Source organism: Hibiscus syriacus, unplaced genomic scaffold (assembly GCF_006381635.1).
Source record: "Hibiscus syriacus cultivar Baekdansim isolate YM2019G1 unplaced genomic scaffold, ASM638163v2 tig00116951_pilon, whole genome shotgun sequence".
NCBI lineage: Eukaryota > Viridiplantae > Streptophyta > Magnoliopsida > Malvales > Malvaceae > Hibiscus > Hibiscus syriacus.
This window is the reverse complement of record NW_024063482.1, coordinates 5,188,147-5,215,113: the sequence shown is the minus strand read 5'-3', so window position 1 is coordinate 5,215,113 and position 26,967 is coordinate 5,188,147. Positions and strand designations below refer to the sequence as shown.

Sequence of the window (26,967 nt, the reverse complement as noted above, 5' to 3'; positions counted from 1 at the left end):
TTATTGAAACTCGACTCGAACTCGAAAATGCTCGAGCTCAAAAAAAATCAGGAGCTCGATTGGAGCTCAATTTTGAGCTCGATTGAAGCTCGAACTCGATTCAAGCTCAAACTCGAATTTGAACCCACAAAAATCTTATATTACATTTAAAGGTATATTTAAAAAATATATAATAATTATCAATAATGTATTTTTAATATTGTAATTTTAAAAAATCTAAAATTATAATATAACATTTTTTCGAGTAGCTAGCGAGTTTTTTGAGTCGAGTATTAAGTAGCTCGTTTTAGCTCGTTAAGAATTCGAGTCGAGTTCATTTGATTCAAGTGTTGATCGAGCTTTGACCGAGTCGATCTCGAGTAGCTCACGATCTGTCTCGTCTCATTTACAGCCCTAATCTTGATACCCCACAGTTTAAAATTAATGGTGATACTAACATGTCATCATAAGGCAATCCACATTATCATTGATTTTTTTTAAATCATACATCAGTGGTTATGTAAGCTTTTTAATGATATGATACTAAAATTAAACCAAAACATAACATTAAGTATGATTTTGAAACAAAAATAGTTATATGACCAAAACCGAACAAAAATGATAGTTAAGATACTAAATATGTAGTTTACTCTAAACTATATTTACAAATAATAATATAGTGAATAAGCGGATTATAACCCGCGTTTATTTATCTTAACGAAAGTCCCGTTTGATTGATAGCTCTCCTCTTTTTCAGGTTTCGCAAAAGGAGAAACAGGAAAAAGAAAAAGAAAAAGAAAAAAATGTAATTTTTTTTCTTAAAAAATAAAAAAATACAAAGAATTAAGATGAGAAAATGGAAAACAGAAAAAAGGAAGGGAAAATAACCAAGGACAGATTAATCGCAGATCCCTTTCCACTTTCAAGCTTCATCCAAACTCCGATCAATCCGTTAATCACACAATTTTTTTGTCAGCTGTGTTAACGGAATTTTATTTTAAATTTTGAATTTATTTTCATTTCCAATTCGATGATTTGATTTGATTTGATTTTTTTTGGTTGTGGCATTGCTGCAATTATTTTGTTGTTTGGAAGAATCGAAGAGGAGGTGGAATCGGATCCTAGACGAGGTTTCTAGAAGTTAAGGATCTGCCGATCCGGTGCTTGCGGCCGCGGCGGATTCGACAACGTGGACGCATGTAAATGTTTCAGTCGAGAAAGGGAAAACGATGAAATGGACATCATTGCTACAGGACATTAAAGGAAAGGTGGGTTTAACTCACAGTTCTGCTGCTGCTGCTTCGCCTGCTACAAGCGCTTCTTCTTCTTCATCATCCTCTTCTTCCAAACGAGATGCCCGTGCTTATCTCTTCGACTACATTCCCTCTCCTTCGAGGTTCAATTAATATTTTTCATTCTTTAATGTTATTTTTAATATTTATTTTGTTTTTTCGTTGCCTGCATTTCCACAATTTAATGGTGATTAAATTTACGAGATGAACTGTTAGAATCATAATGGCGCGCTTTATTTATTTCCTTATTTATTTTTAAAATTCTTCTATCTTCGTTACTCGTCTTGATTTTTAGTTTGTTTTCGTGAATTACAAGCATAACTTGAGCTATAGTTCCTGCCTTTCTCTATTCATTTATGTTTGTGATAAAATTAGCTCTGAGATGTCCTTAAGCATTTGCTACATTTTTTTACAAGAAATAATATTTGAATTTTTTAAATTTAGTCACATATAGCTTTTTGATTCTGTTTGATGTACTATTATGCATGAAGTTAATTTTAAGTTGGCAATGTGCAGTCTTGAGGCAAGCATTGGTCATTGTCTGCTTGTGTCTATTAGTATAAGGTAGTGCAATTAGGGGTAAATCAAGTCAGGTTCGGTCTGGATTGCTTTTTCCACTAAAAGATTGTAAGTGAAGAAAGCATAGAAGCAAACAGAACTGAAAAGAAGAGAAAAAAGACGAGTGAAAAATGACCCTATAGGAGTCTTTGAACTTTGAAGCTACTTATGGGTTCTATTAGCAAATTGAGTTGATAAGTGTGTTGTAATGGATGACTGGACTGGAATTTTGGTGAGGATCTTATCAGCGAAAATACAAAGCGCAATGGGAATTCAGTTAGCAATATTGAAAATGGGATGATGGCCTGCAATAGGAATAATGCTAACTCTCTATCAGTTGGGTAGGATCTTTTCATCTTTTGATTTCTGGAAATCTGAAGTTCCGTTGCATCTTTGCTTTATTTCTTTTGTATAAATGTTTCACTTCTGAAATCAGAAATCCATGTTCTTGAACTTCCTTTCATGGAAATTTTGGGATAAGGTTGGGTGGGATAAGGTTGGGTATTGATCTAAATGGGAGGTCATTTTGAAACCAGTATTAGGTGTGGGCTTTTGTTTACTGCTTGGAATAGTGTGGATGATTGGTTTAGTGGTTTGTAGTTGTTTTGTTTTCTGAAATTTTGTTTGGATTGTAATAAATAGCACATTAATACCATATGTAATGGGGATAAAAATGTTGATATGCTCTTCTGTTACAATTAAGTCCTGCAGTTTCCCCATGTTCTCCCTGCTCTCTTTTTTAATGGAAAATGCGTGACAGTGCTACACCCTTTTCTTTGCTATTGCTTCTTGTTCTCTTTCAAGTTGGTAGTCGAAGAAAATGCAATACTAATGCATTTTTGTTAATCCTGTTGGGCCAATGTGTTGAATATGAGATTGTGCAAAGTGTCTGGCGCTTAAATTAGGTTTCAATTTTAACTTGTAGTTACTGTACTATACCTTTATTTTTGTTGTTATGCAGTATCTTATCATATGGTTATACTCATAATTCCCTTATGTTTTTTGTTATTTAAGTGACTAGATTTAATTTTTACGTTTTCTTTTATCTATTTATTTAAAATAAATTCTAAGCCTAAAATCCGTGGCAAAGTGCCTTATTTTCTCTGCTTCCCCTTCTTCTGCTCTAAGTATGTATGTAACCTTGCGTTTTGAACGACTCTACTTCTATTTCTTCTTGTGAATGCAGAGATAAACATGAATTGGAATTGGATTTCAAGAGATTTTGGGAAGAGTTCCGATCATCGAATTCTGAAAAGGTAGTTTCTCATCTATATTTTAATTCATGCACTCTTTTATGTACCATATTGATTTTCTCTTATGTGTCTGTATTGTCTTTGCAGGAGAAAGAAGCGGCCTTGAATTTAACTGTAGATGCCTTTTCTAGATTGGTCAAGCAGCATGCTAATGTAGCTCATTTAGTCACCCAGTATGAACACTGATCCTCAGTTCTATTTTCTTAATATTACATAGTTTATTTTTTTCTGAAATATTTTTGTTGGGATTTTCACTCTTTTCTGATATAAGCAAGAATTTCTGTATCCTTTCATGTTGTCTGAGTTGTTTAGAAACTCTACTTCAGTAATATTATAATTTTCCAATCTGCCATTAGTACTTTTCTTGATGTTTAGTCATACTTTTTTATTCATTCTTGTAATCTTATTGTGACTTTATCTGGTTTCCATTGGAATTATGTTGTCTTTCTATTATCTTCTATGGTTTATATTTATGGCGATGTTGGCTTTAATTTTTAGCCAAGATCCATACCATGCAATTTAATGCTAATTTTGACTATTTAAACTATACAGATTCTGGCTGGTTGATAACATTTTCTTCTTGCAACCATTAACTTCTCATGAGGATTGTTGCAATTAAAGTTGGTTCTTTAAATATTGAAGTTTTCACCAGCCTTTGCTTTAAATCTCATAAAGTTGTCAGTTAATCAATTTATTTGTGCCATTTGAACTATTTATCATTTTTGAATGAATCAGTTTGATCATTCCCGTGCTTACTGGTTGCTGTATATTTATTAGCTCAGTACTTGCTGGTTTCTGTCTTTCTGCAACTTGAGCTTGTTGATTAATATTAAGAGCTTTTTTTAATTACAGGTTAGTAGAAACACATATATTCTCCTTTGTTGTGGGAAGAGCATTTGTAACAGATATTGAAAAGTTAAAAATTAGCAGCAAAACAAGATCTTTGGATTTACCAAATGTTTTACAATTTTTCTCTGAAGTCAACAAGGTTTGCATCTGGGATCCATGTGCTTTATGTCTCAATATTTGTTACCATATTGTTTGTGGATTCTTTTTAGAGTTACAGTCATGTGTGCTGATCTGCAGGGTGGCTTCTGTCCAGGTTCAAATTTGTTGACTACTATTAAATTCCTTGTGTCGGGGGTATATCTCGTTGATCTTTAATTGTTTAATTGATGTTATATAGATGGAATCATGTCATTGTATTTCTTTCTTGCAACAAGTTTGTCTTATTTCTCCCACCCCAAGATAGATACTATGACCTGTGTATATATATATATATATATATATATATATATATAAAAGAAAATGAGGTCTCATTAAAACCCCCCTTCATTCCGTCGAAATGCCAAAAGGGTATCTCAACGAACATTGGAAGGAGGAAAAGAGTACCTCAAAATTTTATTAAATAAAACCTTAGTACAACCTAGATTCAAAATAAAACACCCAAGTACAGCAAAGAGTACAGGCAGCCAAGTTAGGAACAAATACCAACTCAACAACAAAGACAAACAACAAAACCAAAACAGCAGTTTAGTCTAACAATCACATTGCGGTCCAACACAATCGAAACGACTCTTTCACTAGAGGCTCAAACAAGGCAGGACAAGAGCCTGGATTTTTAGTCCAATCCAAAGCGTTAGCACAATCTTTTTCCAAAATTAGGCCACCCTTTGAACCCCATTCTGATTTTATAAAGAGTACCAGACTGGTTTTAATAGCCAATAGGCCCTATAGCCTTCGAGTAGGACCCAAGACAGATATGATCAGAGTCCCGAAGTAAGCCACCCACCCTAACACTTTGCCAATCTCTACTCACCGCACCATCAACATTGACTTTGAAGAAACTATGGGGCAGGGTAGACCGAGGGGGAAGAAAGGGCCATCTTCTTTCCAAATTTGTAGGAATCAACCAAAGAAGGATCCCCAACAAGGTAGTCAAAAGGGATCGGCAAGTTAGGAAATTTAGCAGCGAACCATGCTGCCAATTATACCTAGTGAGGAAAAATAGTTGGGTTTGATTTGGCTTCCCTTTCTCAAAAATAATATTATTCCTGCATTTCCAAAGTGACCACAAGACAACCCCTGGAATAAGATCCCACATATTGGATCTGGGAAAAAGATTCAACCAAGCCGTAATGAAAGCTGGTAGATTGACTTGAAGGACCGAGGATAAATTCCATAAACGAAGGAACCGATGCCATAAGTCCCAAGCAACACTGCTTGAAATAAATAAATGGGAAACTGTCTCTGAAGCAAGCCCGCATAAAGGACAAGAGATATCCTCAATCCCACTGACTCCACGTTTTAGGAGCTCAGATTTAACTGCCACTGTTTGGTGAATAACCTGCCACATAAAAGTCTCCACTTTTGGAGGAGTTAACCCACGCCGAACGTAACTCACCCATTTGGAATCAACTTCTGCACTTCCAGCCAAGAGCTTGATGCACGATTTAACCGAATAAGAGCCCTCGCCACTACCTGTTCATACAAAGCAATCTTCCACAAACTGCCCGCGATTAAAATCACTGAGCATTGACATTAATTTCAACCATTGATCCAATTCCCAATCTATCAAATCTCTTCTTAATTGGATGTTCCAGCACCAACCCGAGGAAGAAGGTGATCTAAATTCAACAATTTTCCTCCTTTATTGACAGCAAGGGCAAACAACCTCGGAAACTTATTTTTTTAAAGGTACACCACCTATCCAAGGATCCTGCCAAAATAGAATGGATTCCCCATTGCCAACTTAGAGTTGGAAGTGATTACGAATGCATACACCCACATTATCGGCCTTCAGGAAGTTGTTCACCACTCCTTTCCATAGCCACGATGCTTTTGGAGACCGAGCATAATCGAACGAAATAGTTTTATCTTCTAAATTATATTTACTGCACACCACCCTCTTCGACCATGTGTCCTTTTCATTTGCAAACTTCTAAGCCCATTTCCCCAAGAGTGCCCGATTCATAAGATAAAGGTTAGGAATTCCCAAACCACCATAGTCCTTCGGTTGAGAAACTGTCGACCATTTAACCCAATGAATCCGATTCTTTTCAACCGAGCCTCCCCAAAGAAACATAGCCATGATAGAGTTTAATTTCCTCAGAACACACAAAGGCATTCTGAAAGATGACAAGAAATAGATCGGCAAAGAGCTTAGCACCAACTTTACAAGCACAACTTTTCCTACTAGAGACAGTGAAGAAGCTTTCCAACCCGCCAATTTCTTGTAGACTCTTTGAATCACGGGTCCCAAAGTTGGATCGAATTCTTCTTCGCCCCAAGAAGAAGTCTAAGAGACTCTGCAGGGAAATCTCCTACCACACAACCAATAGAGCCTGCCCATCCTCTAAGCTCAGCTTCATCCACGTTAATACCGAAAAGTCTGCTCTTGGATAGGTTCAGTTGGAGCCTAGACATAAGTTCGAAGATAAGTAACACACTTTTCACATTTTTCAGTTGGCCAAGGGAGGCGTTGCAAAAAACCAGCAAGTCATTACTTTTGAATTTTTTAGTGATGTGATTAATTTGGAATGGTACTTTTATAATTTTACATCACATTTGGCATCCTAAAATATGTTCTTTCTGATTTTAAACTCCATTAATTGTTATTTTTTGTTCCCGTTGTTTGCAGCCTACTGATAAACAGTCTCTCCTTGATTCTGGGATATTCTGTTGTCTTATACATGTATTGAATGCAATTTTGAGTCCTGATGAAGCCAATCAAAGGCTAAATATTACTGATTCTGAGGAATCAATGCTAGCTGAAAATGATTCAGTTGTTGACGTTTGGCAAGTCCGTCGACTTGAGGTAGTTTTCTTTCTGGCTTCCTTGAACTTCTAATTGTTTTCTACGTATGTTGACTGTATATTTATGTGTGTGTTCGGACATGCATGTTAATGTTTCTCTGTTCTTATTGCTTAACATTAAGGGCCAGTTTGGCATTGCTGTGGAGAAGCACTTTTAGCTAAAAATTGCGTTTTGGAAGCAGAAGCTATACCAAACGGCTAAAAGTTAAAAGGATAAATGTGTTTGAAACGGTGGTTTTAAACCAACCGCAAAAATTAGAAAATCCAGCTTTTCCATTTCCAAATTGCATTTGAAAGCATATTTATGTTTTTATCCTTATGTCACGTGGGCTCCAATCATTTGCAATGTCTAAAATGGTCATTTACCTACTTAAAAGCACTTTTTAACGGTAATCCAAAACACTCAAAATTTTAAACTAAACAAACAAAAGTAATTTTAAAAGTCTTTTTCATCACACTTTTCAAAAGCTATACCAAACTGGTCCTAAACAAAAGAAGAAATATTTTTGCACACTATTCACCTATTTTTATTCATTTATGACTATTTAAAACTTCTAAAATTCCAATTAATTAGACATTGTTTCTTTCCCATTTGGGGATCTCAACCTTATTTCTATCTATTGGACTTTACTGTACACAAGTCGAATTTTATGTGGACTTATGAACTTATTGCTACTCATTCAGGTAGAAGGAAGTGTGGTGCATATTATGAAAGCATTAGCAAGCCATCCCTCAGGAGCACAGAGTTTGATTGAGGATGATTCTCTGATGTTGCTATTTCAGATGGTTGCCAGTGGAGCTGTAACTGTCTTCTCTAGGTATAAGGAAGGTCTTGCTTCACTGCACACCATACAACTTCATAGACATGCTATGCAGGTAACTTGTTTTTTTTATAGAAGATTAGGCCTCATTTATCTGTTAGATTTTGCTAAACAAATGTCAATTTCCAGCTTGAAGGAGGCTCGTATGAGCTTCATGTGTCATTTATTAACTATTCTCTTCATTGGCCTTTTCTTCTAGATCCTTGGACTTCTTTTGGTCAATGATAATGGAAGCACTGCCAAGTACATACGCAAGCACCATCTGGTATGTATTCATAGATAATTTTAAGGGCACATATGAAAAGCATCGCTGCTTGCTGTATGCCTTTCTTTTTTTTTATATCAATAGATGGCCTCATTAAAAACCTCCCTCTTAGAGGTCCTTTACCATAGGGTAAGAACCAACTAGCGGAAGGAGGAAAAGAGTGCCAGACTTTATTGATTGCAAATGAATTACATAAGACTTAAAAAGTCCTACAAGATACATAAAACTTAAACACACTGCTAAAAATCCTAACTGTTGAACGCCCCAACTCGCTGAAACAACAATTACCATCACCCAATCCCCTCCTTTTCTAGCTTATCAGACTCACAATTATAGCACCTCGGAATCCACCTCACAATAATCTCGTACACAGAAATTGTAGAAGCTATCTCCTTAACTAGATTAGTAAGAAAAGTAGGGACAGTTGCTTGATCTTTCAACCATTTCACTGCTAGTTTACAATCAGATTCCACAATTAACCTTCTCTTCGGTGCCCATTCTGAAGAAACAATAAATCAATTCCTTTCTTGATTGCTTTCAACTCTGCTAAGATGATAGGAGTAGGACCAACATTTTCTGAAAAAGAAATCATCTTTGTCCGATTCCAGTCTCTGAGAATACCCCCAATTCCAGCAATTCTCCCAACAATACTAACAGCTCCATCCACATTCATTTTATAAAAGTCAGTTGGAGGAGGACTCCAACAAACCACCGGCCTGTTCAAATCTTTAATAACAGAACAAATGTCTGCCAATGAAGGATCAACAATTAACGAATCCACCTGAATAGAGCCATTTGGATACTTTGCTAAGAACCATTTCGCTAACCTTAGCCTAACCATGAAAAACAGAGCGAATCTGTCCAGTTTTCCTCCATCAAAGATGATTTCATTTCTAAATTTCCATAAAGACCATAGGACTGCCGCTGGAATGAACTTCCACATGGCAGAATAATGCATCAAATCTGTCCAAGAGCTAAGGAGGGAGGGAGGATCAGAAGATAAAACTAACGAAATACCCCAAAAGCCGATAATTTTGTTCCACAGTTCCCACGAAACTTGACAAGAAATAAAAAGATGTTGAACAGATTCTTCACAAAGATTGCAGAGAGGGCATAAAATATCATCCCCTTAGGGAACCCCCCGTTTCTTCAACTCCACTCTCACCGGTACTTTTTTATGGGATACTTGCCATAGGAAAGCCTCAACTCTAGGAGGAACTAAACCCATCCAAACATATTTGTTCCATAGAAATGAATTTTCATTAGAATAGGAAAAAGACTTCCTACAAGCTTTAACCGAAAACAACTCCTCCCCCACTCCATCCCATAGCAAACAGTCCTCCAAAGATTCGGTTAATTTAATGTCTTTGAGTCTATCCAATAGCTCCACCAACTGAACCACTTCCCAGTCACAGAGATTCCTCCTCGTTTTAATATTCCACTCCCATCCATTCGAATCGAAGCTCCCAAAATCAGCAACCATGCCCCATTGAATTGGAGAAAGAGCAAAAATCCTAGGGAAAAGCGTTTTCAAAGGAAAATCCCCTAACCAAGTATCATTCCAAAAGGAGATCGATTTGCCATTCCCTACTTGTAACTTCGCATGGGCTCTAAGGCTACCTCCCACAACATCATCTTTGGTGAAGTTATTAACAATTCCCCTCCAAATCCAAGAGTCCTTATGGGATAGGACCTTGGTAATATCCATGGAATTGCAACTAACATCATGTTTGGTGCATATGAAACTCTTCCACAATGAATTTTTCTCATTAGCAAACTTCCACGCCCACTTTCCCAACAAGGCTCGGTTAGAATACTTCAAGTCGTTAACTCTCAAACCTCCACAACTCAAAGGATTGCAAATCTTGTCCCAACTAACCCAGTGCATTTTCTTCTTCTCGACCCCATCACCCCATAAAAAAGCCGCCATCTAAAACATGGCAGTACTGATAGTTCTGGGAACATGGAGGACAATTAAGGTGAGACTTTCAATTCATCTTTAGCATCATGTAGATCACGGGGATTGTGTAGGTCAAGTGGTTGAGACTTTGTTAGGTAGTGGAATCGTATAAGTTCCCTTTGAGCAAATAGAGACCACCACACAATTCAGCACTGCCAATCACTTTCCTTGAATCCATTGGCCGAAATTCACAATGGTTTAACTGAAATTTAGTGACACAATGCAAATCACTAGATAACTTACTAACAAAAATCAAATTACAAGTTAATTTAGGAACATAAAAGACAGGATAAAAGGAGGTTCTTTGTCAATTGAACTGATCCAATCTCTTCCACTCTAAAGAGTGATCCATCTGTTGTTCGAACAGTTGAGAGACTTGATTGTGGGCTGAATTTGTGAAAAGCACTAAGATCCATTGTCATGTGATTTGAAGCTCCAGAATTTATTATCCAAGATCTCAATCTACTGTTTTTTTTGCAACATTTGCAAAAGAAATAATACTTTGATGTACCAGTATACTAGTATTCTGTTCAGTGGTGGGTGACATCTGCCTATGTAATTTTTTCTGTGCTTTAATCTGCTCCTTATTAAAGGGATTGTTCTCATGGCTGTACTGGCAACATTTACATAGATGTCCTTGACCTGACGTGTTCGATGGGGTTTCCCTTTAGCTGGTTTTGCACGTATCTTCCTGCAATGTTCCCTCAAATGGCCAAGTTTCCTGCAATGATTATAGCACCCCCCAACCCGTACCCAACTCGGATACGAGTCTGAGGTGTCACATTGACTTCTCAAAACATTTACTTTTACTAATACCCAAGATTCAGTTTGATATTTCTAATAAAACCATTTACTTTCTATGATATAAAACATATGGTTTTACAAAACTGATCAGAGCGTATCTAATACAAATCTTTTAACTACATGCCAACTAGATTCTATATGACAAACTACATGTTATTCATTTATGTTCTGATCTGACCTTCAGTAAGGAGAAACTAACCTGTCTTGCTCCTCTTAGCTTCTTTTCTTGCTTTCCGGAACCTACGTGTGAAACACTCACACGCTAAGTCATAGACTTAGTGAGACATATAAATCCATATGTAAATTATCAAATGCATGTACATATCATGTAATACAACGTCATACTTGTATACATACTTTTTCATGTAACAATTACATACACACATGCATGTCATTATTTATATTTCCTCATACTCTTATATGATTATCCTTTCTATCTCTTATTCATATGATCTCTTATTTTCATATTCTATATCTTATAACATGTTCTTACATCATCATATGAGTCATTGATATTCATTCATATATATATTAACATATATTCATGTACATCACATAACAAATGCCATAACCCATAACACATACACACATTCACATATATCCTCATATAAAACATGTGGGGTCTAAGAGAAACTCTATTGCAATGTGGGAGCCAATCGTGCAGAATTTCTATAATAGGTTGTCTGGTTGGAAGGCAAATTCTCTAGCATTAGCAGGGAGGGTGGTGTTGATCAAATCTATTTTGTGCTCTCTCCCCACTTATTTACTTTCTTTATTTCGAATTCCAGCTTCGGGTGCTGCAGAAATTAAATTCTATAATGGCTGCCTTTTTATGGGGGGGGTCGACTGATAAAAAAAACATACATTGGGTGAACTGGGGATTGGTCAGCAAACCGAGAAGGTTGGGGGGTCTTGGGATCCCGAACTTAGCTATATTGAATAGAGCATTGTTGGGTAAATGGGTATGGAAGTTTGCCTCTGAAAAGGATTCTTGGTGGAAGAGAGTTTTTTGCTGTGTGAATAATTTGGACCTGAACTCCAAAATGGTAGAGAGTTCTTTGACTGCTCGTGCATCTTGGATTTGGAGAGGAGTGATTAAGAACTTCTTTTCCAATGATGAGTTTGGTGACTGCATTAGGAGTAATTTACGGTAGAAAACTGGAAATGGCCGTTCTGTGGTATTTTGGAATGATGTTTGGTTGGGAGAAGTCCCACTTAAAGTTCTGTTCCCTAGACTATATGCTCTTTCAACGAATAAAGAGGGGAAAGTAGTGGAGTTTAGGGAGGAACAGGTTGCAGGATGGGTGTGGAATATTCAATACAGAAGGAATCTGGCGGATTGGGAGATTGACCAATGGTTGCATCTGATTTCTATGCTGAATAACACCTCTTTGTCTCATGATGAGGAAGATTGCTGGATTTGGTTAGGGAATGGAGAGGGTTGTTTCACTACGAATTCTTGTATAAAAATTTTCCATGGCGCGGAAGGTACTAAGGGAATCAAGATGTTTGGGACAGGAAAATTTGGGTAGGGATAGCCCCTCCTCGTGTTGAAACCTTCTTATGGCAAGTAGTTCATCTGAGAGTGGCGGTTAAGGAGGAAACTGTTTAAGCGTGGTGTGGCTGGAATTGAAGATTCCTTATGTCCGTTGTGTGGCAGATTCGGGGAAACTGTTTCTCATCTTTTTCTGCATTGTGAGGTTGCTTGGGGACTGTGGGCCAGATTTTTGAATATGTGGGATGTTGCTTGGGTGATTCCTAATTATCCCTTAGATTGTATCACTCAGTGGGATGAGCTTCTTCCGAACTCTAGTATTTGGAAATTCATTCCAAGGGCAGTCTTGTGGACGGTGTGGAAAATCAGGAACGAGGTTATTTTTAAGAATGAGAAGCTAGATGTGGTGTGTTGTTTTTTATTGCTCGTTTCAGAATAGTTTGGTTTGCTGCTAATTTTGATATGCTGATTCCTTTCGACTCGCTTGTGGGTGATTTAACACTTGCTGATTTAATGGTTAGTCACAAAGCAAGATCCAAACCGTCTTGTTGGGTTCCTCCTCCAGTTGGTTTTATTAAGATTAATGTTGATGGAGCGATGGTGAAGGGGTGGAACAAAGGAGGTATAGGAGGTCTGATTAGGGACAGCAGTGGTAGGTTGATTCATTGGTTTTTTGAAAAGGTTGGGGGTGGTCCTCCGATTATGGCGGAACTTTTGGCGATTAAGAGAGGGTTGTGTTTGCTTATTGATTCAGGTGAGGTTCTTAATTAGAGGATTATTTTAGAATCGGACTCTACTAACGCGCTGAAGTGGATTAAAAATCCGGAATTAAGCACCCCTTTATTCCAATCATTGGTGAAGGAGATCGTCTCTATTATGGAAGGGAAGGATATTATGTTAAGGCTAATCTTGAGGGCTGCCAATTGGGAAGCGGACAGTTTATATGAAATAATAATCCAACCTTAAAATCAATAATTAATCAACAAACAAAGAAACTCACCTTTGAGTCAAGCCTTCACGTATGAAGAAGGAAGAAGGAAGAAGAGAAGAGGAGAGAACTCTGGAACCTTTTCTCTCTTCCCACGTGATTTCCTTATCTTATAAGGAAAATAAAAATCTTCCTTGTCTAATGACCCTTTTGCCCTTCAATTCATCTTATAATTACTAACAACTTTTATGATTTATTTCCAAATAAATCATTGAACTAATCCATGGTTCTACTCTAGTCACCAAATTCTGAAACTTTACAATTTGATCACTAACCCGGTATTGAGGATGTTACAATGATCACACCATGACATGTCCTTCCTTTGTTTGGTACCCTGAGAGGAGGAGGTGTGAGTGTACTAGGCTGAACCTTCAGCCACTACTGAACCGATGAGTTCTGTTATTATCAGCTGCTTCCTACTTTCTTCTATTCTCACTTCAGCAAAGACCTCTCGGATGGAAGGCAAAGGATTGGTGCCCAAGATTTTGCCTCTTACCTCATCCAACTCTTTGTTGAGACCAGGAAACTGGAATGTCCTTTTTTGAGCAATAATTTTCGTATATAATGCTGCATCATCAGAACACGTCCACGGATTAGTGTTAAACAAATCAAGTTGCTGCCAGTACCTTGTGATGGTGTTGTAATACCGAGTGCTAGTCAGCTCCCTTCTCTATGTCAAAGAGTTCAGAGATGTTAAGTTGGAGTAGGTCTCCTTTGCTGCCTCCCATATCTCCTTTGCGGTTTTGTAGAGGAGGAAATTCTCTCCAATTTCCGTGCTCATGAAATTTATGAGCCATGACACCACCATATGGTTCTTAATTTTCCACCTAAGATCTTAAGAGTTAAGAGAAAAGAATATTCTCTTGATCGTATATTATGCTAAAAGCCTAAAACAGAAGAACACAACCTGTTTTAGTAGGTTGTGAGTTACAATTTAGAGTCCTACTATGTTTCTCTTCTTCCTAAACTCTTATCTCCTAAAACTTATCTCCTAAGAAGATACATGCTAATCATAAATACAGATAAAATTACAAATAAAATTAGACTTCTAAGATAAAATATACTCCTAATATCAACAGCTTTCTACAGTTGTGGTCTATTTGAATGCAGGACTTTATAGGACTGAAGGATTTAAACCTTCATTATCTCTCTTTGGCTACTTCCTTTCTGAATCTTCTGTGCATGATTTTAGAATTTCAGTATGTAATGCTTGCATGCCATTCTCTTATTGCATACTTACTATTTTTTAGACACACCTTGTTGAATAAATTCTATTAAATACTCTGGAGGATTTCTTGATTGTGATATCTTAGATGGAAGCTTGATTCATTTGTTCCTGTGGTCTGCACTTGAAATGAGAGAAATAGTAAAGTTTTATTAGATGTGGGTGGCCTGTGAGAGATTGAAATATTTATTTTGAGGAGCCTTTAAACTTAGGTCTGGTGTATATGCTTTTAAGCATTCGAGACACTAGTTAAGGCATGCCATTTGAAGCCTAAGTTTTACTTTTAATTCACAATGTAAATCACTTGTGCTCACCAAGAAATCCCACTTTTAACCGTTAAGTATTATTTTTTCTTTCCACAATCTTATTGGTTGAAGTATCTATTTGGACTCGTATTTCCTTTTGCCTTGTCATGCCTTGTCATTGATCAAATATTTCCTACATTTGTTTTATATGTTGTTCATTTGTGCAGATTAAAGTTCTTCTAATGGCTGTGAAAGGTTTTAATCCAGATTGTGGGGACCCTGCCTATACTGTTGGGATTGTGGACTTGTTACTTGAATGTGTAGAATTGTCCTATAGACCAGGTAATTGGTTCATAATTTCCCCTTGCTGAGTTATAAATTTTGCAAAAGGACAATGATCAGTGATGGATTTTGTTAATCTATCTCAAGTTCTGTGGTCTTGACTGTTGAGTTAGTTGTAAACTGTTTTTTGTTCGATGATTCATTATTTTCCTTGTCTTGTTTTATTGATGATATCTTCCAACTTTGACTTGTAGAGGCTAGTGGTATTAGGCTCAGGGAAGATATACATAACGCCCATGGTTACCAGTTCTTTGTTCAATTTGTGCTAGTTCTGTCCTCAATGCCTCAGAATCAAGGCATTCAATCTATTTATTTGGAGCACAAGGCTGACAAAGATAGTGATCCAGATGGCGCTCAAGCTTTTGATGATGGACGGAAAAAGGATTTCAGAGGAAAAGAAGACCTATCTTCTGAACATCTATCTCCCACTTTGTGTAGGCTACTTGATGTTCTTGTTAACCTAGCTCTAACAGGTCCAGCTGAAAATGATTTCAAATATTCTCAAACCAAGTCCAATGTCCATAGCAGAAGTCGAAATGATGAAACTTGGGAACTGGGAAATAATAAAGTTAAAGATCTTGAAGCTATCCAGATGTTGCAGGACATTTTTCTCAAGGCAGACAGCAGGGATCTGCAAGCAGAAGTGTTAAACAGAATGTTCAAAATATTTTCAAGTCATCTTGAAAACTATATGTTGTGCCAGCAACTGAGGACTGTTCCTCTCTTGATCTTAAATATGGCTGGATTGCCTTCTTCTTTGCAAGAGATAATCTTGAAAATTCTTGAATATGCTGTGACTGTGGTGAATAGTGTTCCTGAGCAAGAACTACTGTCTCTATGTTGCTTATTACAGCAACCAATTACATCGGAATTAAAGCTCAAAATCCTTTCTTTTTTTGTAAAGCTCCTGTCCTTCGATCAACAATACAAGAAAGCACTACGAGAAGTAGGCGTGTTGGAATTCCTGTTAGATGACTTGGATCACCATAAGCTGCTTTTGGGTCCAGACCGACATGGTAACGACGACCAGTTGGAGAGGAAATCCAGCTCCAGCACCTTCAAGAAACAGTTGGGCGACAAGGGTATCATTGTTAATTCACCCATGCTCACGGAATCTGATTCAGAGAAATTTCCTATTTTTGAAGTTGAGAGTACAGTTACCGTTGCCTGGGATTGCATGGTTTCATTACTAAAGAAAACCGAAGCCAACCAAGCTTCATTCCGATCCTCAAATGGTGTGACCATTATTCTTCCCTTCTTGGTCTCAAAAATTCATCGTCCCGGGGTCCTCCGGACATTGTCATGTTTGATCACTGAAGATACTTTGCAGGTTCGTTAAGATGTGTGTTCTTTTATCGGTTTAAATTATGATATATCTCACATTCAATAATATTTTTCTTCTCTCCTTTTTACATTTTACAGTTCACTCATGCATGAGTGAACTGCATACATGAAGCTGTTATTTTGCTTTTTTCCACTCAAAATTGGATACTCATTTTTATCCAGGATCATCCTGAAGAATTAGGAGCACTTGTTGAAGTTTTGAAGAGTGGAATGGTTACAAGTGTTTCAGGATGCCCATATAAGCTTCAAAGTGATGCAAAATGTGATGTGATGGGAGCCTTGTGGTGCATTCTGGGAGTAAATAATTCAGCTCAGAGAGTGTTTGGTGAAGCCACTGCATTTTCTCTTCTGCTGACCACCCTCAATAGTTTTCAGGGTGATGGACTCTCAGAAGAATCTTCTTTATTAGTTTACATCAAACTGGTCACGTATTTATTGCGCCTTATGACTGCTGGGGTGTGTGGTAATGCCGCAAATAGGACAAAATTGCATGCTGTTATATCGTCACAAACATTTTATGATCTTCTATCTGAATCTGGCTTGCTGTGTGTGGATTATGAGAAGCAAGTGATACAACTGTTGTTGGAACTTGCTCTTGAAATTGTTCTTCCACCTTTCATGACACCAGAGGGTGTCATGTCTGCAGATGTGGCCGAAAATGAGTCCACTGGTTTTCTTTTGGCCACTCCATCTGGTTTGGCTAATCTTGATAAGGAACGAGTATACAATGCTGGTGCTGTTAAAGTTCTGATTCGATCACTCCCACTTTTAACTTCTAAGGTCCAATTACAAGTGCTGGACGTTATTGGGAAGCTTGCTCGTTCTGGTCCCTTCAATCAGGAAAATCTCACTTCTGCCGGTGAGATAAAATCTTTTATTAGCCTTTGTCCTTTCCATTTTAGACATTTATTTTACTAATTGCTTTTACAATATATTTAGGTTGTGTTGAACTTCTACTGGAGATGATTCACCCCTTTCTTTTTGGCTCATCACTGCTACTCTCTTATGCTTTGAAGATTGTAGAGGTTCTGGGGGCATATAGGTAGGCCTTGCAGCCATCTCTAGGAATGACCATATTTCCTCAATTAATTTGAATTTTCCTCGTCTATTTTTTTATGAAGTTTGTGTTTTTTATGTCAGGTTGTCGACATCTGAACTCAGAGTGCTTGTGAGATATATTCTGCAGATGAGGCTGATGAAATCTGGTCATATAATTTGTTGATATGATGGAGAGATTAATTCTCATGGAAGGTATGGCCTTAGAAAATGTTTCTTTAGCTCCATTTGTTGAGATGGACATGAGCAAGATTGGGCATGCTTCCGTTAAGGTGTCTCTTGGAGAAAGATCTTGGCCTCCTGCTGCTGGTTATTCATTTGTTTGTTGGTTTCAGTTTCAAAATTTTTTGAGAAAACATGCAAAAGAAACTGATCCTGCCAAAGGTGGTTCTTCAAAGAGGAAAAGTGGCTCAAACGCGCAACATCATAATCAACATATTCTCCAAATATTTTCTGTTGGTTCATTAAATGATGAGAATACTCTGTATACGGAACTTTATCTTCAAGAGGATGGTATTCTTACCCTTGCGACCAGTAACTCTTGCTCCTTGTCATTTTCTGGATTAGAACTGGAAGAAGGCCGTTGGCATCACCTTGCTGTTGTTCATAGCAAACCAAATGCTCTTGCTGGACTATTCCAAGCTAGTATTGCTTATGTTTATCTTGATGGGAAACTAAGGCATACAGGAAAATTAGGATATTCTCCCTCCCCCATAGGAAAACCTTTGCTGGCAACTATTGGAACTATGGTTACATGTTCCAGGGTTAGTGACTTGACATGGAGACTCCGCTCTTGCTATCTTTTTGATGAAGTGCTCATGCCAGGTGCTATTTGTTTCATGTACATCCTCGGTAGATCATATAGAGGGCTTTTCCATGATGCAGACCTTCTCCGTTTTGTCCCCAACCAGGCTTGTGGTGGTGGTAGCATGGCTATTTTAGATTCATTAGATACTGACTTGTCTTTACCTCTTGGCACACAGAAGCATGACAGTACAAGCAAGCGGGGAGACTCGAAGGCAGATGGAAGTGGAATTGTTTGGAATATGGACAGATTACGAAACCTTTCATTTCAGCTATATGGTAAAAAATTCATATTTGCATTTGATGGAACATATACGGAGGTTGTTCAAACATCTGGGGCATCTTTCATTGTCAATTTGGTTGATCCCCAATCAACTGCTGCTTCTCCCATTGGGGGTGAATATTCTCTTTTATGTGTAATTATCAAGAAAAATTCATCTTAGCTAAATTGCTCATTCTTTTGTTATCTATCCAGGTATACCACGGTATGGGCGTCTTCATGGGGATATCCATGTTTGTAGGCAATGTGTAATTGGTGATACAATCCGCCCTATTGGTGGGATGGCTGTCATTTTGGCCCTCGTTCAGGCTGCTGAGACCAGGGATATGCTCCATATGGCCCTCTCATTTCTCGCCTGTGCACTTCATCACAATCCTCAAAATATAAGAGACATGCAAACATACAGGGGATACCATTTGCTTGCTCTATTCTTGCACCAAAGGATGTCGTTATTTGATGTGCAGTGTCTAGAGACATTTTTCCAGATTGCTGCATGTGAAGCTTCATTTTCTAAACCAAAAAAATTGGAACTTGGTCAAACTTTGACTTCACCTACTGCAACTATTCATGAAACTAGCTTCGAGGATCTTAATTTCTCAAAGTTCCATGATGAAACATCTTCAGTTGGATCTCTTGTTGAGATGGATTATTTTACTGCCCCCAAGGATTCAGTCAGTCATATTTCAGAGCTAGAAAATCCTGATATCCCCGTAGAAACTTCAAACTGCATTGTCTTGTCAAATGCAGATATGGTAGAACATATTTTACTGGACTGGACACTGTGGGTAACTGCCCCGGTTTCCGTTCAAATTGTACTGTTAAATTTCCTAGAGCATCTTGTTTCTATGCATTGGTACAGGAACCACAACCTTACAGTTCTTCGCCGAATCAACCTTATTCAACATTTACTGGCGACATTGCAACGTGGTGATGTTGAAGTTCCTGTTTTGGAAAAAATAGTTGCATTGCTTGGGATCATTTTGGAAGACGGTTTCCTGCCATCTGATCTAGAAAATGTTGTAAAGTTTGTTATTATGACATTTGATCCACCTGAGCTGAAACCGCAGCATCGAATAATGCGCGAGTCCATGGGAAAGCATGTCATTGTTAGGAATATGCTTTTGGAGATGCTTATTGATCTTCAAGTAACTATCAAATCAGAAGAGCTGCTTGAACAGTGGCATAGAACTGTCTCTTCTAAAATAATAACATATTTTCTTGATGAAGCTGTTCATCCTACAAGTATGAGATGAATTATGACTCTTCTTGGTGTGTGTATGGCTTCTTCTCCCACTTTTGCTCTTAAATTTCGTGCAAATGGAGGTTATCAAGGTCTGACGCATGTACTTCCTAGTGTATATGATTCTCCTGATATATATTATATCTTGTTCTGCCTTGTATTTGGGAAGCCTGTTTATCCGAGATTGCCAGAAGTTCGTATGCTGGACTTTCATGCGCTAATGCCAAGTGATGTAGGCCATGTGGAGTTGAAATTTGTAGAAGTATTGGATTCTATAATTACTATGGCAAAATCAACCTTTGATAGACTGAGCTTGCAGTTAATACTTGCCAGGCAAACTGGAAATCTTTCCCAACTTGTTGCAGAACTGGTAGAGGAAAATGCAGACACGGCTGAGGAGCTACAAGGTGAAGCTCTCATGCATAAGACATATGCGGCACGTTTAATGGCTGGTGAGGCATCTGCTCCAGCTACTGCTACCTCGGTTCTGAGATTCTTGGTTGATTTGGCAAAGATGTGCACTACCTTCTCCGCTGTTTGTAGGCGAGCAGAATTTCTAGAAAGCTGTGTTGACCTCTATTTTTCTTGTATTAGGTTTGTCAATGGATGCATTCTTCATTTATGCCTAGATTATTTGTTTTGCAGTAATGACACCTCTAATATTTATGCAACGTTTCATATGGATATAATGCTAAATTTGACTCACAGGTAATCTTATTGCTGTTTGTATTTTGTCATGCAGGTCTGCGCACACAGTGAAGATGGCAAGAGATCTTTCTGCAATGACAGAAGAGAAGATTTTGAATGCTTGTGATGATGCTATTTCACAAAACACATTCTCTAGCTTTGTTGCAGAGCAGGAACAGTCTGCAAAGACTTCTATTAGTGCTGGAAGCTGCCCTCAAGCACAGGTCAGTTCAAGCTCCAAAGAAATGCCAGTCTCTTCAAATATCACGGCTGAAGATAAAGAAGAGATGAAGCCTAGTAAATCCCAGAAGGAACTGGACAAATCAGACCAGGAAGATATCCATGTTATTCAGGGTCTAGAAGGTGATAGTGTGGATCAGGTTTCTGCTGCTTCAGACACAAATGAGTTCAGCTTCCATAGCATCAAAGGCAGTCTGGCAACTCAACCATCAGATTCCCAGGGTTCTCTATCTCTGGTTATTCCAGATTCTCCTATTTTTTCTGAGAAATCCAATTCCAAAGTTTCCTTCACGCCCTCATCTCCTGTTATTTCAGTGACTTCGTCGTCAAGTGCAAACCACAGTGAATGCAAAAGTCCAATAATTGTGACACCTTCCATGGACTCTTCTCTGTCTTATAGTGCGTCTGATCAATCCTCAGACTTGAAGTCTGGTTCAGGGCCTACAGCTGCAAATATGACTTTTTCTGTTAGTCCAAAGCTGCTTCTTGAAGTAAATGATTCTGGTTACAGTGGTGGCCCGTGTTCTGCTGGGGCAACTGCTATGTTGGATTTTATGGCTGAAGTACTAGCTGACTCTTTGACGGAGCAAATCAAAGCAGCACAAACTGTGGAGAGCATCTTGGAAATGGTTCCACTATTTGTTGAAGCTGAATCTGTGTTGGTTTTCCAAGGTTTATTTCTCAGCAGACTAATGAATTTCTTTGAAAGACGTCTCTTGCGTGATGATGAAGAAGATGAGAAAAAGCTAGATAAGACCAAATGGTCTTCAAACTTAGATGCTTTATGCTGGATGATTGTTGACCGTGTTTACATGGGTGCTTTCCCAGAACCAGCAAGTGTACTGAAAACTCTAGAGTTCTTATTATCAATGTTGCAATTAGCAAACAAAGATGGTCGAATTGAAGCAGCAGCTCCTGGAAAGGGTCTTTTGTCTATTACAAGAGGGATCAGACAACTTGATGCTTATGTACAATCAATTCTGAAGAATACTAATAGGATGATACTCTACTGCTTCCTACCATCATTTCTGATCACCATAGGAGAAGATGATCTTCTTTCCTCCTTGGGTCTACTTAGGGAATCCAAGAAAAGATCACCCACAAGCTCTTCACAAGAAGATTCAGGGATTGATATTTGCTCGTTTATGCAGTTATTAGTTGCTCATCGACGAGTGATATTCTGTCCAAGCAATCTTGATCCTGAACTAAATTCCTGTCTTTGTATAAATTTAATTTCTCTTCTTCGTGACCAAAGGGAAAAATGTACAGAACATGGCAATCGATTTGGTTAAGTATTTACTGGTTCATCGAAAAGCTTCACTGAGAGACTTGCTTGTCTGTAAACCTAATCAGGGACAACATTTAGATGTACTGCACGGTGGTTTTGACAAGTTGTTGACTGAAAGTTTACCTGCTTTCTTTGACTGGTTTCAGAGCTCTGAACATATTGTAAATAAAGTACTAGAGCAATGTGCGGGAATATTGTGGGTGCAGCATATTGCTGTCTCAGCAAAATTTCCTGGGATAAGAATTAAAGGCATTGAGGGTCGTCGTAAGAGGGAAATGGGAAGAAGATCGAGAGAAGCTTCAAAGATGGACCTAAAACACCAGGAACAAGTGAATGAAAGGAGATATGCATTGGAAGTGGTTCGTGATACAATGTCTGCTGAACTGAGAGTTCTCCATCAGGAGAAGTATGGATGGGTTCTCCATGCTGAAAGTGAATGGCATATCCATCTCCAACAACTTGTTCATGAACGGGGAATACTCCCAATCCATAAAACTGCTGTGCCTGAATATCCTGAGTGGCAACTTTGCCCCATTGAGGGTCCATATAGGATGCGCAAAAAGCTTGAGCGCTGTAAATTTAGATTCAGTAGTATCCAAAATGTTCTTGACGGGCAGTTGGAATTAGGTGAGGAGGAGCTCTCCAAAGTCAAAAATGAGGATGGTCCAGATCATTCTGATTCTGAAGCAATATTTGATCCTTTGGATGATAGTGATAAGCAGAATGGTGTTGACACTGAGGTATATGATGAATCATTGTACGAAGTGGCAGGTGATGTGAAGCATATAAGTTCTGTTAGAAATTATGAGAATGATGACATAGCTAGCAGTGTAAATGAAGCTAGTCTTCACTCTGCCCTTGAATTTGGTGGGAAATCTAGTGCTGTCTCCGTCCCCCTATCAGAAAGCATACCCGGGAAATCTGATTATGGATCTCCTAGGCAGCCTGTTAAAATTGGAGTCAAAGCTATAGAGGATAAATTAGATAAAGAATTACATGATGATGGTGAATATTTAGTCAGACCTTATCTAGAACCTCGTGAAAAGATACGATTCAGATATAACTGTGAGCGAGTAGTAGGTCTCGATAAACATGATGGTATATTTCTTATAGGGGAACTTTGTTTGTATGTGATAGAGAACTTTTACATTGACGGTTCTGCCTGCATATGTGAGAAGGAATTTGAAGATGATCTCTCCATTATTGATCAGGCATTAGGTGTAATGAAGGACGGTATGACTTTCCAATCAAAACCAACTTCATCCTGGGCCACACCACCAAAGACATTGGTAGGGGGAAGGGCCTGGGCCTACAATGGTGGTGCATGGGGAAAGGAGAAAGTGAGTAGTAGTGGTAATTTACCTCATCCTTGGCGTATGTGGAAGCTTGATAATGTTCATGAGCTTCTGAAGCGAGATTACCAGCTACGTCCTGTTGCTGTTGAGTTATTCAGCATGGATGGATGTAATGATCTCCTCGTGTTTCACAAGAGAGAGAGAGATGAAGTATTAAAAAATCTGGTTGCAATGAATCTACCTAGGAACAGCATGTACGTAACTTCCAAGACATTTATTCTCTTTTTCCCTCTAATTCTGCTTTTATGGTGGCTTTATCGTGTGCATTAATTGCTTCCCGAAAATGGGTTGTGATATCATAGTACTGAAGAAGACATATGTACATGTCTTTCTCTATACTCAAAGTTTTTTTGCTGTTTACCATTACTTAATCATTTACCTTTTTCCGTTTTTTTTCCTTGTTATTCTTGCTGTGTTTATGCTCCAATTTTGAATTTTGGAAAAGATTGTTAACTCTGTGATTTTTTCCTTTATACAGGTTGGACACAACCATTTCAGGATCTACAAAACAGGAAAGCAATGAAGGCAGTGGTTTTTTTAAAATAATGGCTAATTCTTTCTCAAAGAGATGGCAAAATGGAGAAATCACCAATTTTCAGTACCTCATGCATCTCAATACCTTGGCAGGACGCGGATACAGTGATCTTACCCAATACCCAGTCTTTCCATGGGTTCTTGCTGATTATGAGAGTGAAAAGCTGGACCTGTCAGATCCAAAAACCTTTCGCAAATTTGACAAACCAATGGGCTGTCAGACACTAGAAGGGGAACAAGAATTTATGAAAAGGTCAATCTTCGTATTTATTATAAATCTTTTTAATTAAAAGGAAAATTGTATCATAAATGTATGTATATCTTTGTCACGCATGTAGTGTGTGCCACTTAGATGAATAATTATACTAGAAATGTTTGCTGTTTATGTATTCATCATATATATGAGGCATATTTTATTTAACATGGTCTTTTAAATGAATGTATTAATTTGTATGCCTATGTTACTGCTAAACATTCCAGTTTCTTATTTTTCAGATACGAGGGCTGGGATGATCCAGAGGTCCCAAAATTTCATTACGGTTCTCATTATTCTAGCGCTGGCATTGTTCTCTATTTTCTTCTTCGCTTGCCACCATTTAGTGCAGAAAATCAGAAGCTACAGGGTGGCCAGTTCGATCATGCTGACCGGCTTTTCAATAGCATAAGAGATACATGGTTGAGCGCTTCCGGGAAGGGTAACACATCAGATGTGAAAGAATTAATTCCAGAATTCTTCTATATGCCTGAGTTTTTGGAAAATCGTTTTAGTTTTGACTTGGGGGAGAAACAGTCTGGTGAAAAGGTCCATCTTGATCAATAGTTTAAGTTTGAGATGTGTTATACGATCTTTAGTATCATGTTCGACAATATCCCAAAGTATTTATTTTTTAAGACACGGAATTCTCATTTCTGGTGTGTCTGTTCTTCGCAGGTTGGTGATGTTCGCCTACCTCCTTGGGCTAAAGGTAGTGCTATGGAGTTCATCCGGAGGCATAGAGAAGCCTTGGAATCCGATTTTGTCTCAGAAAATCTGCACCATTGGATAGACCTCATTTTTGGATATAAACAAAGGGGAAAGGTTGGTATTGGCATTCTCTGTGAAGCATATTTTGACCTCTCTTATCTCCTGCATTTTCTAATAATTGCTACTCATCCTAAGACTCGCACTCACATTCTTGAGAAATATAACAAAATTTCTTAAGTTTTCAGTGGTATGATTTTTCCGCTAATTTAATATGCTATAATTCTTTCTGGATGAGTTGCCATTGCAGGTAGCAACCTGTTTCCTTTTTATTCGCTTTGTTTTTTATTTGAAGAAAGAAAGGTCTTTATTTTGATCCTAATGCGCTCCTTTTATGTCCCTCCTTTGTTTTCTTAGTTGATTTCACGTACTTCGCCCTATATAGTTGATCCGAAGTTCATGTCACTCCTAGAATATATCTTCTTATTCTTCTGCTTGTAATTCTCTATAAATTGTTACAATTGACAGGCGGCTGAACAAGCTGTCAATGTTTTCTACCACTACACATATGAGGGAAGTGTTGATATCGACGCAATTACAGATCCTTTAATGAAGGCTTCCATTCTAGCTCAGATTAACCATTTCGGACAGACACCTAAACAATTATTTCAAAAACCCCACGTGAAAAGGCGGTCTGACAGAAAGGTTCCTCCTCGCCTGCTGAAGCATTCAGCTAATCTTGTTGCACATGCAATACGGAAAAGCTCTTCTTCCATTACTCAGATTGCCACTCTCAATGACAAAATTCTTATTGGTGGGGCAAATACTTTGCTGAAACCTAGAACATTTGCCAAATATGTCGCATGGGGTTTTCCTGACCGCAGCTTGAGATTTATGACCTATGACCAAGATCGACTCCTTTCGGTACATGAGAATCTTCATTGGGGGAACCAGATTCAGTGTGCTGGTGTTAGCCATGATGGTCAGATTTTGGTCACTGGCGCTGATGACGGTGCGGTTTCTGTTTGGAGAATCAGTACGGAGGGTCCACGTGCCTTGATACGGTTAAAGTTGGCGAATGTGCTTTGTGCTCACACGGCCAAAATCACTCGCCTTCATGTCAGTCAGCCTTATATGCTGATTGTGAGTGGATCGGATGATTGCACTGTTATAATATGGGACCTTAGCTCTTTCGGATTCATCAGGCAGCTTCCCAAGTTCCCAGCACCTGTTTCTGCAGTCCAAGTGAATGATTTAACTGGGGAAATTTTGACAGCTTCTGGAATTCTGTTTGCTGTTTGGAGCATCAATGGAGACTGTCTAGCAGTAATTAACACATCGCAGCTGCCATCCGACACTATACACTGTTTGACGAGCTGCACCTTCTCAGATTGGCTGGATACAAACTGGTATGTAACTGGCCACCAGAGTGGGGCCATTAAGGTATGGCACATGATTCACTACACCGAAGAAGTGCGCACCTTAAGCAAATACACTAGCAGAGGAGCAGGAGTGTTGCATTTGTCTAAGTTACCAGAATACAGGTTGGTGCTTCACAAGGTGCTGAAGTTTCACGCACATCCGGTTACTGCCCTTCACATAACTGCCGACATGAAGCAGTTGCTGAGCGGTGATTCCGCTGGAAATTTGCTGTCTTGGACATTACCAGTGTCAACCTGAAATATTTTAATCTGGGGTGATACCGTTAGAACAACCATAATGTGATTTTCGAAAAGGAAAACCAAGACAACAGAGCTGGCCAGGTAATTTTTTTAAGAGGAAGAGGATGGGAAACTCCTTCCAATCTTCCATATAAATGTTGAAAGTTACAAGCGTATGTCCAGCGGCTTTAGCTCTCCATCGTCAAAGGTGGAAAATTACAGGGCCACGGATTTGTTGTAATTTTGACAGTGGAGGATATTGCTTTTGAAAATATCTCTCTACTGTTTTTTTTAATGTAAATAGATTTGGAATTTCCAGTAGTATCTGATGAAATTGTATAGCAAAAACAAAAGTGTTTGGGGATTGCATTGTTTGGTGGAATTGGTCTGGCTATTGCGGAGTAATGCATTGGTGCAAAAATTCTCTTTGCATAGTCCAATTGTGTAATCCTTAAAGAATGTATGAAATTTTGG

At 38.3% G+C, this 26,967-nt stretch overlaps 1 protein-coding gene across 1 annotated transcript; it reads left to right on the top strand.

Annotated features, from left to right (window-relative positions):
• Positions 1-731: 731 nt before the first annotated feature.
• On the top strand, positions 732-26,967 carry LOC120189148 (protein SPIRRIG-like). The gene is given in 21 exon segments (XM_039192480.1): positions 732-1,375; positions 3,016-3,085; positions 3,170-3,255; positions 3,935-4,070; positions 4,169-4,225; positions 6,723-6,899; positions 7,583-7,774; positions 7,919-7,984; positions 14,929-15,043; positions 15,238-16,373; positions 16,550-17,246; positions 17,327-17,429; positions 17,528-17,603; positions 17,605-18,643; positions 18,723-20,361; positions 20,510-21,950; positions 21,952-23,531; positions 23,816-24,124; positions 24,367-24,673; positions 24,803-24,949; positions 25,361-26,967. Coding segments are annotated over 21 exon segments (10,692 nt in total). The 5' UTR covers positions 732-1,208; the 3' UTR covers positions 26,513-26,967.